Source organism: Melospiza melodia, chromosome 6 (assembly GCF_035770615.1).
Source record: "Melospiza melodia melodia isolate bMelMel2 chromosome 6, bMelMel2.pri, whole genome shotgun sequence".
Taxonomy (NCBI): domain Eukaryota; kingdom Metazoa; phylum Chordata; class Aves; order Passeriformes; family Passerellidae; genus Melospiza; species Melospiza melodia.
This window is the reverse complement of record NC_086199.1, coordinates 75,376,389-75,389,065: the sequence shown is the minus strand read 5'-3', so window position 1 is coordinate 75,389,065 and position 12,677 is coordinate 75,376,389. Positions and strand designations below refer to the sequence as shown.

Sequence of the window (12,677 nt, the reverse complement as noted above, 5' to 3'; positions counted from 1 at the left end):
GAGCTAACAAGAAATGGTCTCAGGACAGTGCCCCGGGCAGCTCCTCAGGGAAGGACACAATGATGTTATGATCATGTTTGCCCTGACACTGGGCTCTTTCCCATCTCCTTGTCTGGTCATTTAGCACTGGTGAGGTTTTGCTGCTGCCCAGCAGGGTGCTGCTGGCACGGATGGCTCCAGCTGCCTGCTCGGCAGGGCAGGGCTGAGCAGCACAAGGGGTGGGGAACAGTGGAGAGAAACTGCAAAGACAAGAATCACAACCTGCCTTAGCAAAGAGCTGAAAGGGGCTTTTGTCTTTGTACACAAGGCAAATATGGCTTTCACTTTAGTTAAAAAGCAGGAAACTGGACCAGTCAGCTGCAGTACTTTAGGAATGGCACATGTGGGCTTAAAGTAGCTTCTGAAGGATGCATGCAGAGTAGTTATCTGAAAAAAAAAAAAATGAAAAGCTTTTTCAGGAGTTTCTCAGCTTGCCTCTCCAGTACATCAGGTAGGTGCAGGTTTACCTCTGCAGAGCATTATGCACTGCACCATTAACTTCCAGAAGGAAGTGGGGCTGTCCTGTACAAGATTACAGGGACAAACGTCTGCACTGCTCACGTGTCAGTGAACACCTGCAGAAGTGTTGGCAGCACACAGCCACCCAGACATGGAGCTGTGGGAAAGCTGCTCCCTCTGGGAGAAGGCCCCAGCTCTGACTTGTGCTGCACCGATTAACAGATAGCAATGAATCTGTTAATGGGTGGAAACTGCTTGGAGTCTGGTTTCACCTAATTATTCTAAAAGGTGTCAGGAAAAGGTAACATTGACTTGTCTTTTTTATATCCCTCAACTATACAAATCCCTGCTTTTCTGTCTGTTTTCTTCCCACACCCAAGTGGCCCAGGTTTATCAGGGCCTGATCTGGGACAGGCTGCTTGGCTGCTGAGCCATGTTGTTCTCACTGTCTATCTTTTCTTCTTGTAATACAGGCTGCAAAGGACATAGTCACCCTTGTGCACACTGCCCAGCCATTAATAAAAACATTGATAGATGTATCAGTACCCTATACAGTAGTGCTGTCCACTGAAAGTGTCACTAGTGATTTGCTGCTTGGGCTTTATGTTGATTAATGATGAATGCAATGAATGTGGATTGCTCTAGTTTAATAGAAAATGCTTGGGCCCTAGGACACTGAAAACACCTCTCCAGTAGCCCAAGTATTATTGCAACTTCTACATTTATCAGCTGAGCTTGAAAATATGCTTAGTCAACAGAACCCATTTCCTACACCATTCCCTATCAGTTTGCACTATTTAATTAGCCATGATGATATTTTCTTGCTTCTCTTTTAGCACTTGCCTCATGTCAAATCTTCATTCTCTTGGCACTGAAAGCAAGCCAGTGGGACTGGAATTAGGTCATCCTGTTTCCATGGCTGCTTCCCAGACCCCCAGAGCTTTCCTGAGCAGCAAGGCTTGTTAATACCCCCTGCCCCCCACTATATTAGCAGTTCAGAGGTGTCTCTGTGTGGTTAGCTGAAAACTCCCAAGTGCAAACTGTCCATTCCTGTTGGTTTGAAGAACAGGAGCCATAGCTGCTCACTGGCTTTCTTGGGGCAGGGTGGCTCACCTCAGGGTCCTGCCCATTCTGTGCTACTGCAGACAAACTGCACTTTCAGCTCTTGGGAAGACAGCAGGTTCCTTCTGATCTGATTTTGACCAAACATTCTTACTTTCCCTGTACTTCTTTTTTTTTTCCTCCTTAGGATATTTGTTTCCCTCATTGCTTGCCCATATTTCCTTATTTCTAATTCATATTTATTGCAGTGAACTTCTCCATTTCACTGTTTGCTAATTGTAAACACCTGCTTCATTAGTACATTTACTGCCCCTGAACCCAAGTTCATCACCAGTACCCACCTGTCTCCATGTGGTATTTGGACTTTACAGGGTAACATCATAAAGCATTTAAAGTCAGGGCTGGGTAGAAGGAAGCCACAGGTGCTCCATTACATGCTGCTATCAGCAGTAGTGAAATGAGCTCTTCATATCCTGATATCACGAGCAAAGTGATATGCAATAACAAGTGGAATTGCTGAAGGACAGAACTGAAGTCCTGGTAACTCCCTGCCCCTCGTTTCCCAGTGAATCACTCCTTCATGGGGCAATGCTTTTGTGGAAGAGGTACCAGGTACTATGGCCAGCAGGGTGAGGAAGGGGATTCTCCCCCCCAGCCCTGCTCTGCTCTGACCCCACCTGCAGTGCTGCATGCAGCTCTGGGGTTCTGGGCATAAGGACTCAGCCTGCTGGAGTGAGTCCCAAGGAGCCCCATGAAGATGATCAGAGGCATGGAGAACCTCTCCTATGAGGAAAGGCTGAAACTCTCAGAGTTAGGGTTGTTCGGTCTGGAGAAGTTTCTGAGGAGACCTTATTGCAGCTTTCCAGAAACTAAGGGGAAATGTGGCTACAGGAAATGTGGAGAGGGACTTTTCACAAGGGCATGTAGTGATGGGACAAGGAGTAATGGCTTTCAACTGAAGGAAGGGATTAGATATTAGGTTGGGATTAGATATTAGGAAGAAATTCTTTACAGTGAGGGTAGTGAGGCACTGGAGCAGGTTGCCCAGAGAATTTGTGCATGTCCCATCTCAGGAGGTGTTCAAGGCCAGGTTGGATGGGGGTTTGAGCAGCCTGGTCTGGTGGAAGGTGTCCCAGGCCATGGCAAGGGGATTGCAATGAGATGATCTTTAAGGTCCCTTCCAGCCCAAACCATGCTGTGATTCTGAGAGCTCCCTCACTAGCCACTGATGACAGGAGGAGCCACAGCACCCCTCTTTGAGCCTGGTACCACCAAACACTCCTGCTGCTCCTTTTGGGGCTTTCCTTTTGAGTCAACATCAGCTTTCCATGGGCTTTGGAAGTTGAACTGGCACACATAGCAGCACAGGACTGCCTGCCTCTGTCCTGGAGGTTTCCCCTCTGCAGCAGTTTCCTACTAGCAGATCTCAGCTGCTTATGCAACCATCAGCTTCCTTTTTACTCAGAGTTTGTAGTTTAAAATATTTGGGGATTTTTTGTTTGCTTGGTTGGGTTGGTTTTTTTTGTTTCCCAGCTGTAGACAAATTAAATCCTTCCCTTTAGGCAGTATAATTGTATACTATGATCAGCTGAGTATTTAATTTGGTTTAAATTTCAGAAATGTAATCAGCTAAGCAATACACCGACTTTAAGTTCTGAAATAATTTTCATCTGGCAAGAGTAAGATTAGAGTAGGCTTACCCTTGGGCTGGAAACAAACACTGGCTTTGGAGACTATAGCATAAAATTGGAGAAACATCAAAGGTATTTCAGGCCTAGCTGTAGGAGACCTCAAGATGTGTCACTCAGACTGAGACCTTCCCATGTTTTTGCAGATTTTCAACTTCAGAGCATAGATTAATGAGCCATTTTTCCTGCTGCTATTTGTGTGTCTCTAGCAAGATGGTCCACTGTCCCAGCAGGTTCATTACCTGTTGGGCAGATGGGTCACAAATGATCTGTACCTTCTGCATCTGTATCATTAGTGGAGGGAAGAAGAAAGCTGAAAAACAGAGGGGAGATGAAAGGTGAAGAGCCCTTGTGTTCGATGACGAACTGCAAAAGTTTTGACTTTAAAAGTATGTGTAAGTAAATAAAAATCTCCATCTAAGGCTGCAAATTGCTTCCAGTGTTCCTCAGATAGATTATCATTCAGTCAGCCATTCAGGAATTCAAAACATTGCTACAGACTTTCCCAGATCAAAAATAAATCTTCCACATCATCAGAAACATGTACGAGCTAAAAAAAGCTTATTTATGGAAAGACTAGAGATCTGCCCTGTCGGACAGACTGGAGCACCCTCAGCCCCTGAATTAAAGGAGATGCAAACTTCTGCTGGTGTTATCCCTGCACGCAGATGAGGGAACTGCAGAGCTGGGGTGTGTGTGTGTGTGTAATACAAACTTTGGGAATAGGGGGCTTATAGCCAGCTTTAAACATGTACATCCTTTAATTCCCAGACTGTTGGAGCTTAGACCATCTTTCCTTTCTCTCCCTCCAAAGCTTGGATATGTGGGAAACAGACTTTGTTCATGCTTTGGAGAAAATTATATTCAAGGATATAATTCCAAGCCAGGAAATGCCAGGTCTGGCCATAATATACTGGAAGTGTCACTGAAGTAGAGCTATGAAGTTTCACTTTTTGCTTTCTAGCTACCCAACACTGGAAGTCTCTCCAGGTTCTAGAGATGAGAAAATTGTACAAGACTCCTGGAGGAGACGTAGAAATCTCAGGAAGGGAAAGAGAAGTCAGAGGAGGCTCATGTCTTGTACTCCTCTGTTCCTCCTGCAAGGATGCATTTATTTTCCTCATTTTAATAGGCTGCATAAAGATCACCCTGAAACATAGCCCCAGACCTTCCCTCCAAGATCCAAAGGCAGACGTCAACTAAGATCTTAGAGGAAAGCACTTTGGGTTTTCTTCAGCACATCCCAGACAATATGAATCTAAACCAGACAGAATCAGCTGGGCAGAGCCTGGGGCAGCCTTTTGCTGACAGCCACGCTGGCTGCCTGTGGGAGAGGGACCCTGAGTGGGTAACGTGTGGCAGGCCCGTCAGGAGAGCGATGGGAGGCCTGGCCGTGGCTTTCTGCCTTCTTCAGATCTGTGGGTTTGAGCTGTCAAGCTCAAGAGTGAGAAGTCAATTCTGTTAACTTATTGCTCAGGCTTTTAGAAGTCACTCTTTGAAGCAGGCAATGAACTTCTATTCAAAATCTAATTGGGTATGAGGGGCTTGTTTGTTTGTTTTTAAATACATTTCAAGTCCTTTCGTATTTCCTGACAGAATTCGGTTCTGAAGCTCTGAATGCTGTTTTCCTTTTCTGCCACACAGCCAAATTTTAAAGAGTTCAAAACGTATCTCATGAGTACTTAACCTCAAATGCTGAATTAAAGCCAAAGCTCTTTGAAAATATGCATTAGGCTTTCCTTGAAGCAACTTTTGCTTCAGCCTTTGTTCTGGAAGCAGGACACTGACACGTAGCACCTTCCCAAAGATCATGTGGTTTGACCATTTAGGAATGGCCAGAAGGTGAGCCCTGGAGGCACCTAGGAGCTGTTAATGCTGCTAATAAGTAGCTGTGGTTTGTGAAGTAAAATACAGTCCTGGGACTACATTACACCTGGAAACCTGCAACTCCTGTAGCACCCAATCACAGAAGTGCTAGACATAGGCAGAGGCACTGCCCATCTGCAATGGACCTGCTCACTCTTCAAAAGTTCCAATACAGGCATTTTTTGGTGGTTACAGGAGCAGTTTTACTCATCTGCACCACATAGCTCCAAGCAGCCAAAGTGCCAACAGCAGCTTCAGCAAAGGCACAACTCTGATCAGCTCTGAAAGCTGCAACAGTGCCAACCTACATCTGCAAAGCAATGCCAGAGCTGCTGATGAGACCATGCAGGACTAGAACTTAATGGGAAAATATCCCTGAGACAGAAAAGCTGAGCTTGCCAGCCATATCCCAGAACAAATAGCTCACTGACTTGGCCAGTCAGCTCAGGAGGTAGGTATTACGTGTCTACAATAAAATAAGAACATTTTAAAAAATCATACCCACACCACCCACTTTGGAAAGGACCATTCTCCCACATTCAAGACAATGCTAAACACAGAGCTGTGTCAGCATCTCCATCTGCTCCCTGGAACAGAGATCACACAAGGTGGAGAAAGGAGAAAAGGTCCTCCAGCAATTTCTCACCAAACCATAAACCAGCAGGGCTGGGCTCAAGGCTCTGCTCCAGGTGTTTGTGTGTTGGAACTCAGGAACTGTGGAAGGAACTGTTTCTATTTCCTTTTCCCTTTGCATTCCAGACAAAGAGGAACAAACCCCATCCTGAATAACACAGTAGGCTGATGCATTGGATGCTCAAGTGAAAGGTAGGAAGCCCAAGTTCAAGTCCTTGACTTCAATCAGGTGAAGTAGAAACACCAAATTAAAATTATTTCCTCTGATCACAGAGCACACTGACATCTGGGATTTCTTTGCTTTTGATCTGCACAACCACTGAAGAAAACTTTGGCAAACTTGGAGCCTGCTATAACCAGTGGGATGTTGGTTTGGGTTTTCTACTGAGAGGGGGTGGTGGTGGTTTTTTTTCTTCTCTTTTTTTTCCCCCTAGAGAATTGCCATTTTCTCAGATGTTTGAAACAGAGTTCTTGCTCCTAAGAGCAGAGCATTAGCTGGGCTAATTAGTGCATCCTGACACAGCTGCAGGAGTGTGCTGATGTGTTTTATACATTATGTGCTAGGATTAGTTTATTGAAGAATTCCTGAAGAACCATGTGCAAGTGCACACAGTAATTCAGCTGTTGCAGCTATTTGCATTTCTCTGGTACTCTCAAGATCCTGCAGCACAGCCCTGGGCTTCCCAGGTCTGACAAAGACACACAGATAATCTGAGCAGCTCAAAATGACAGAAAGCATCTGGCGTACAGGGTACTACCTCTGCCAGTACCAGTGCCTGTAAAAAGGAGATGAAAACTCTAATACAGAGCATTTTAACTCAATGAGGTAATAACAACAATCTGGTCTAGCTCTCTTCCACAAACAGCAAAATAAATTAACTGCAAATGAAAGCAGCCCAAGACTTCAGTAATATCAGGCCACATCAGCTTGTGATGGCCACAGTGAGCAAGAGACCACAAGGATGTAACAGTGCAGGCAAGTACAAGACCTCAGAAGAGAACCTAACCACATTTATCTGCTATATATGTTTGAGGAATAGTAATTTCCCAGCTACCAAGTGACATAGGTTATAAGCAGAGATTAGGATCGTGTTTCAGTCACTTATTCTATTATGAAACTTAGCAGGAAAAAATCCACTGCAAATTTTGGAGAAAAGGTTCTGAAATAAATTGTCCTTCCCATTAATTACTCCAGCTGAAACAGACTGGATTTCAGAATTTCCTGCAAGCAACTGGTAAAAACCTGTGCTCTTGCCTTCTCCAGGCACCTGCGTCTTTCTGCTCATGCTCAGTCTGTGAAAGCTGCTTCTAAACAGCAAAGTGTCATCTCCATTGAGCCACTCACCAGCTTTGGTAAAATGTTCACTGGAGAGCTGGAAGAACTTTGGTTGATAGGTCTCATATCCTCCTGCATCTCTACAAGCAGCTAATACCCCAGGCCAGACAAGCCTCATGCTTGCTCTTCAGAGGAAGAGTCAGCTTTAAACAGAGAAAGCTGAAATAAGCAAATAGTCTGTGACCTTGTATAAGAAAGAACTTGGTTTAAAAAATCAGTATTTCTCTGTCTAACATGTTCTGGGGAGGTGTAAGGGAGGGTTTTTCTTCCCCACTGGTAAGGTTCTCTGGACATGAACTGTACAAGGTGGACTTGCAAATTTCCTGCCATAACAAACTGCATGGTAAGCAAATAGTGACTAACAGGGTAGTTCAATATTTACACAACCTTTTTGGGTTTAAGTACATGGCAGATTATTAGTGAAGGTAAAATCTCTTCCAATAAATTAGTAAGATTTTCCACCCAACAGTTTACTCTTTCCTCAGAAGTAGGGAGTGACACTTCCAAGTACACAGCAAAACTCAGATGGAAACTGTGGGCACACAGCAGGACGAGCAATGTGGGGGTGGAGAGCAAATACACAGGATCAATGAGAGAGTGAAGCAACCTGCACAGAGCACCTCTTCTCAGTGCTGGCTCCCTGGAAGGGACGTGCTGCTGCCTCCTGGCTTGCGTTTTTTGGGGCTCTTTACCACATAATGGAGCTGCCTAATGCTGATAATGTTTATTTATGTGAGGAGGAGAATGCACTGCTTCAGAAGCTGCAGTTCTTGTGTGCACTGAAATTTCCTGTGAACAGAAGGCAAAGATTATAGCTTGCCTTCCTCCTCCTGCCCGACAGAAACTAGAAATAACAAGAATGCAGACAGCATGGGAGGTTGTCTGTGGGGAAGCCACAGCAATCCTTTAAGCCCAGAGCCTGTACAGGAGCAGGGAGGTTGGATTAGATGACCTCCAGTGGTCTCTTCCAACCTTACCCATTCTGTGATTCTGGAACACCAATTCTGGGAGCTTTTATTCTTCTTTTTAAAACAAACAAAAGAAACAGAAAGTGAGACCACCAGGCATTTGGGAGAACACCAGGAAAGACAACCACGTCAAAGAAGAGTAGAGATCCTCCTTCACTAAAAGTGAGGGATGAGAAAATTTTCAAATGTAAAGAACTTTTAAAACAAAGTTTTGACTTGGCAACACCAAGATCTCGGCTAAACCCCAGAATTTGCAGTAAGATGTTTGTACAACTAGTGAAAACACTCCTATAGTGATCTTGATTGCAGGGAGGTACAATATAGTACAATTACAGAACAATTTTTTCAGTAAGGTAACAAGGTATCAGAGCTTGCTCTTATTGCCACTTTTGCCTGTGTTTGCAAACATCCCTTTGCCTTTCTCACCTAGAAAAGCAGGCCCAGTGTGGGCAGACAGCCTGTGACAGACTACTTACAATAGTTGTAAGACAATGTTTCAGGTCATGTTCCTCACTCTCCCTCCCACACACATCCCTCACAGCATCCCTTCTGAAGTGCTCCTTCACTTTCATCATGTTTTAACAGGGCTTTTTCCTACTTTCCTAAGGTACCTAAAGAGTTGTGGATATGAAATAATTATTCTGAGGCCACTGCTCTACAGCAATGTACTGCTACTCTATTGAAAGCAAACACTTCCAATTCCTTAAAATAAACTAACCCTTCCTCAGCAATGGGCTTGAAAGCCTTTGAAAGTGACTGGGGTCCAAAGAAGCCTCTTGCTCTGTTGCACATAGATGTAGTTTTTGTGTCCTGTATGGATGGTTTGTTTTCCCTTCACACAGTGACTACTCTTACCTTGTTTCTAGGGAAGCAAGAGTAATTCCACCAGTTCCACATGTCAGAATTGAGATGACTTACCAGATACTCCATTCAACAGTGCCCTGGTAAGAAACTTCTCTGTCCACCACAGAGTACTCCAGTTCTTGGCAGGAAGAGCTGTTCTCTTGTTCAAGTTCTGATTGCCAGACTTGAAGACCCAGGCTCCCCACATGTGGGGATGGTTCTCTGAAGCTCTCCCTTATATGCAGAACTCTGCTGAATACATCTACCCATGTCCAGTTTCAAATATTAGCAGCACAGTGGTGGAAAACCAACCCAAATCTGCAACCCCAACCTTTTTTGGGCGGCAAAAACTGCTAAAAAAGCATTTTTCAGACTTTACCAAATGTTGCTGTGAACATGAATCAGTTATATTATCCATACTTCAGCTATTTTCTGTTTGGCTTACTGCTTCCCAAAAGTAAGAACATGGTGGAAGGGTGGGAAGAACCAAGATATATTCCAACACCCAGAACCATATTCTTAATAATAATAATGATGATGAGGAAGAAGAATGCCTTTGTGTTAAGATCACAGAAAGGCATGTTTCAATGCCTGATTTTTTAAAGTCCTTGGTTAGAATGAGGTCTACAGCATAATACCTGCCTCTTGCCAACAGTCATACTTCTATATAGTGATGACACTGTGTTATTCAGCTCTTTTCTTTAAAAAAGCCCACAAAATTGAATGTCACCATGGGAACAGTCTAAAGTTGATTTTGGAAAGAGGCTCATTTCCTATAGCTTTTCTGTTGGCATAAAAAAAATGTCACTGAACTGTATCAGAAGTGCTTTATGAAGTATCATCTCTGAAGATACCATCCAGTTCTGAAAATATCCTCCCTAATGGCTGCATTTCTTTACTTTCTGAAGCAGAATAAAGGGCCCAGAAACACTTCTTCCCCGTTTTCCTCAATAAGAAACACACCCTAATTGTGTGATCTACCAGCAATGTGATCTAATTCCACCATTCTTCAGCCTGCAATATGTAGTGTCAGTATGGAAAACTTCCTCTTCAGAAGAACAATTAGGCTTTAAAGGAGTTATCCTGGTTGGCTGGCTGAACAAATGACACATGTTCACACAAGAATTATTCAGTCAACCATCTTAATAAGGATTTACTTTAAACAGAACCTTGTATGGGTACACTAGACTCAGTCTCATTAAGGAGCAAGTTGGATTTTTATACAGCATGAACCACTGGCAATCTAAAACAGACCCACTGAAGAATGGAATGGAGAATCAAACGCAATGTTTCAGACCCAAGCTCTATGTGCCTTTAATACTTTCTTTTTCCTTTTCTTTCTGAGAGAGTGCACACTATGACAGACATTTGCATTTATCATGTTTTTAACTTCTTTTCTAAGGACGAACTCTCTGAATCTGCATCTTCCAACTCCGCTCTGTGTCTTTTCAGTCCTCCAAGAGATTGAGTGCTCTCACTGCCCGCAGGATGCGGGTCAGCAGTATCCTCTCTTGTGCTCACATTGTAGCTGTTGGAGTCCATGTCAGACAGGCAGCAGTCTCTGTGCAAGGTCACACCCACCTGTACAAGGTTGCCATTATCAGCATTTGAGTGCATCTGTAGTCCTTGCGTCACAGACTCCTGCTCTCCAAAACTCTGTCCGTTGTTGAAGCATGAAGGGTGAAGATGCAAGTGGCCATTATTGTGGTTAACACAGGAGGGGTCTAAGCTCCTCTCCTCACTGCCATCAGTCTGGTTTCTGGAGCAGTGACCTGACATGCTACAGATGGCAACAGCGGAGAATGGAGGGACCAGTGAGTGATGGCTTGGTGCTGGTTGACAGTTCTGACTATTTTTCTGTTCCACAAGTCCTGTGGTCTGAATGCAAGGTTCTTCGGTACAGCTATTTAGCCCTTTGCAGTTAGCTTTACCATTGAGCTTTTTCGTCTCAAAAGAATGCTCTACACCTCCACTGCTCGTGTCTTCTGATGTGTTTTCTTGACCCTCCATCCACTGCTGATTGTCACGTTCATGAGCTTGACCATTACTAGAATTTTCTATCCCACCACATTCTTTTAAATTTTCTCTCTTGTGGTTTTCAGCAGAAAGAGTTGAGGAACCCTGAGGAACTACTGAACTTGAGTTCCTAGCATCTTCCTTAGTTAGCAAGCGTGTTGCACTGTGCCTTCCACTAGTTCCTGGTTTCCCTTCATCACTTTCTCCATCTCCTCTAGAGGATTCACCATCTTTACTAGCTGAATATGATATGTAAGAATAATGGAGCCATTTGTAAGCTTTGTAAATCTTTCTCTCCACTGATTCACTGTCTGAACAAGGGGACGTCCTTTCTTTAAGAACTTCTTTGTTGGCTGAATTCCTTTCTGGTGAAGAAGCTGGAGAGGAAGAAAGATCATCTACTTTGATCTGGGGGTAATCATATATGTCCTCACCTATGTAAGGGGTTACACTCTCTGTGTTAGTGCTAGTCCTTTCCTCCTTTTGCACCTTCTGCCGGCGCCTCAGCGCATTGCGCTGCCTCATCGACGTGCGTCTCTCGTTCAGCTCCTCTTCTTCTTCTGTACTGCTGCTGCTGCTGGAGCTGCTGGATTCATTCTCCTCAGGACTCGGAGATGGTGGCCGTGGGAAAAGGTCTGTATCTAGTTCTGCCTCACAGGTATTGTCATCAGAGTCAGACTCATTGGAAAGGGCCAGGAGACGTTTGTCCTGATACTTTCTCAGTGCAGAGAGCCTCTGCTGACGGGAAGCCACGTCTTCTCTGGCTGAGGGGGACGCAGTTGATCTTAAGGCCCGTAAGTTATAGGCAGTTTCTTCAGACTCTTCAGCCACGTGTGGTGGGGAGTGATGCAGAGAGGTGGAGGACTCGGACTCGCTGTAAGCGGAGCGTTCACTCACTCCTGCATGGAGCTGCAGAATTGTGCTCTCGCTGAGGTCGCTGTCCGAATCAGAACTCCAGCCCTCGATCTCCCGGCGCACCAGAGAGTCAAAGAAGGCCATCATCCGTGGATCCTCCTGGACTGATTGATTGGCATAATCATGGGACAAACCACTTCCACTGTTCAACACAAGACTGATGTACTCTTCATGAGTGTAGAGGCAACGCGAGTCATCCTCAATTCTACCATCCAGGTCCCCTGTGCAGTCAGGCTGCTTGTAAGGACTCCAGATCTGTAACAGAAAATAAAAAAAAACCACCAAACATATATATTTGAATTCATAAACTGTTATAAGCATTTGAAATGGAACAGTAGCTCAAATACCCAGAATAACTGCAGGTCACAGATTGTTTTTATTAATTTTTATTCCTCTGTACCATACTTACAGGTATTACAGAGCTGTAGGATTTTTTCTTCCCCTTCACAAATGTGGTTTTTCTGCATTTACTTCACCCATACAGAATATAAAAGCTCTCACACTGCAAATTATCCATAATTTTGGTAATTCATTGTGTGATAATTTCTCCCAAATTGCAGGGCTCTATTTTTATGTAATAAGGAATGCTTACTCACTAGCAGTAAGAATAGTTTGTTGCCTACAATACAGTCTTAGCACTAATGAAGGCACTTGTTTCCCAGGAAACTAGAGTTGCTGGTGCTAGTGGTGTAGAGTAACATTTCATCCAGCTACGTAGTCAATCCCACCTGATCAGCAGGCAGGGAGTTGAATGCATGGAGGTGAAAAGTAGAGCTGCACTACTCCCTTCAGGAAACAGTTACAAAGAAAAGAAATCTTCCAACATCCTCTGAAGACACAGCAGCACTTTTA

General features: G+C 44.3%; 1 protein-coding gene and 1 long non-coding RNA gene across 3 annotated transcripts in view; one reads left to right on the top strand and one right to left on the bottom strand.

Moving 5' to 3' along the window:
• Window positions 1–5,875: 5,875 nt before the first annotated feature.
• Window positions 5,876–12,677, top strand: part of LOC134419676 (uncharacterized) — a 37,148-nt gene continuing 30,346 nt past the window's right edge. Inside the window, exons 1-2 of the long non-coding RNA XR_010028101.1 lie at window positions 5,876–5,939; window positions 8,918–8,995. This is a non-coding gene — a long non-coding RNA (uncharacterized LOC134419676). The remainder of the gene's footprint in view (window positions 5,940–8,917; window positions 8,996–12,677) is intronic.
• Window positions 10,184–12,677, bottom strand: part of DCAF5 (DDB1 and CUL4 associated factor 5) — a 68,150-nt gene continuing 65,656 nt past the window's right edge. For both annotated transcript variants that reach the window (XM_063159276.1, XM_063159277.1), the window contains exon 9: window positions 10,184–12,080. In XM_063159276.1, coding sequence (XP_063015346.1) covers window positions 10,272–12,080 — 1,809 coding nt within the window. In that variant the 3' untranslated portion in view covers window positions 10,184–10,271. The remainder of the gene's footprint in view (window positions 12,081–12,677) is intronic.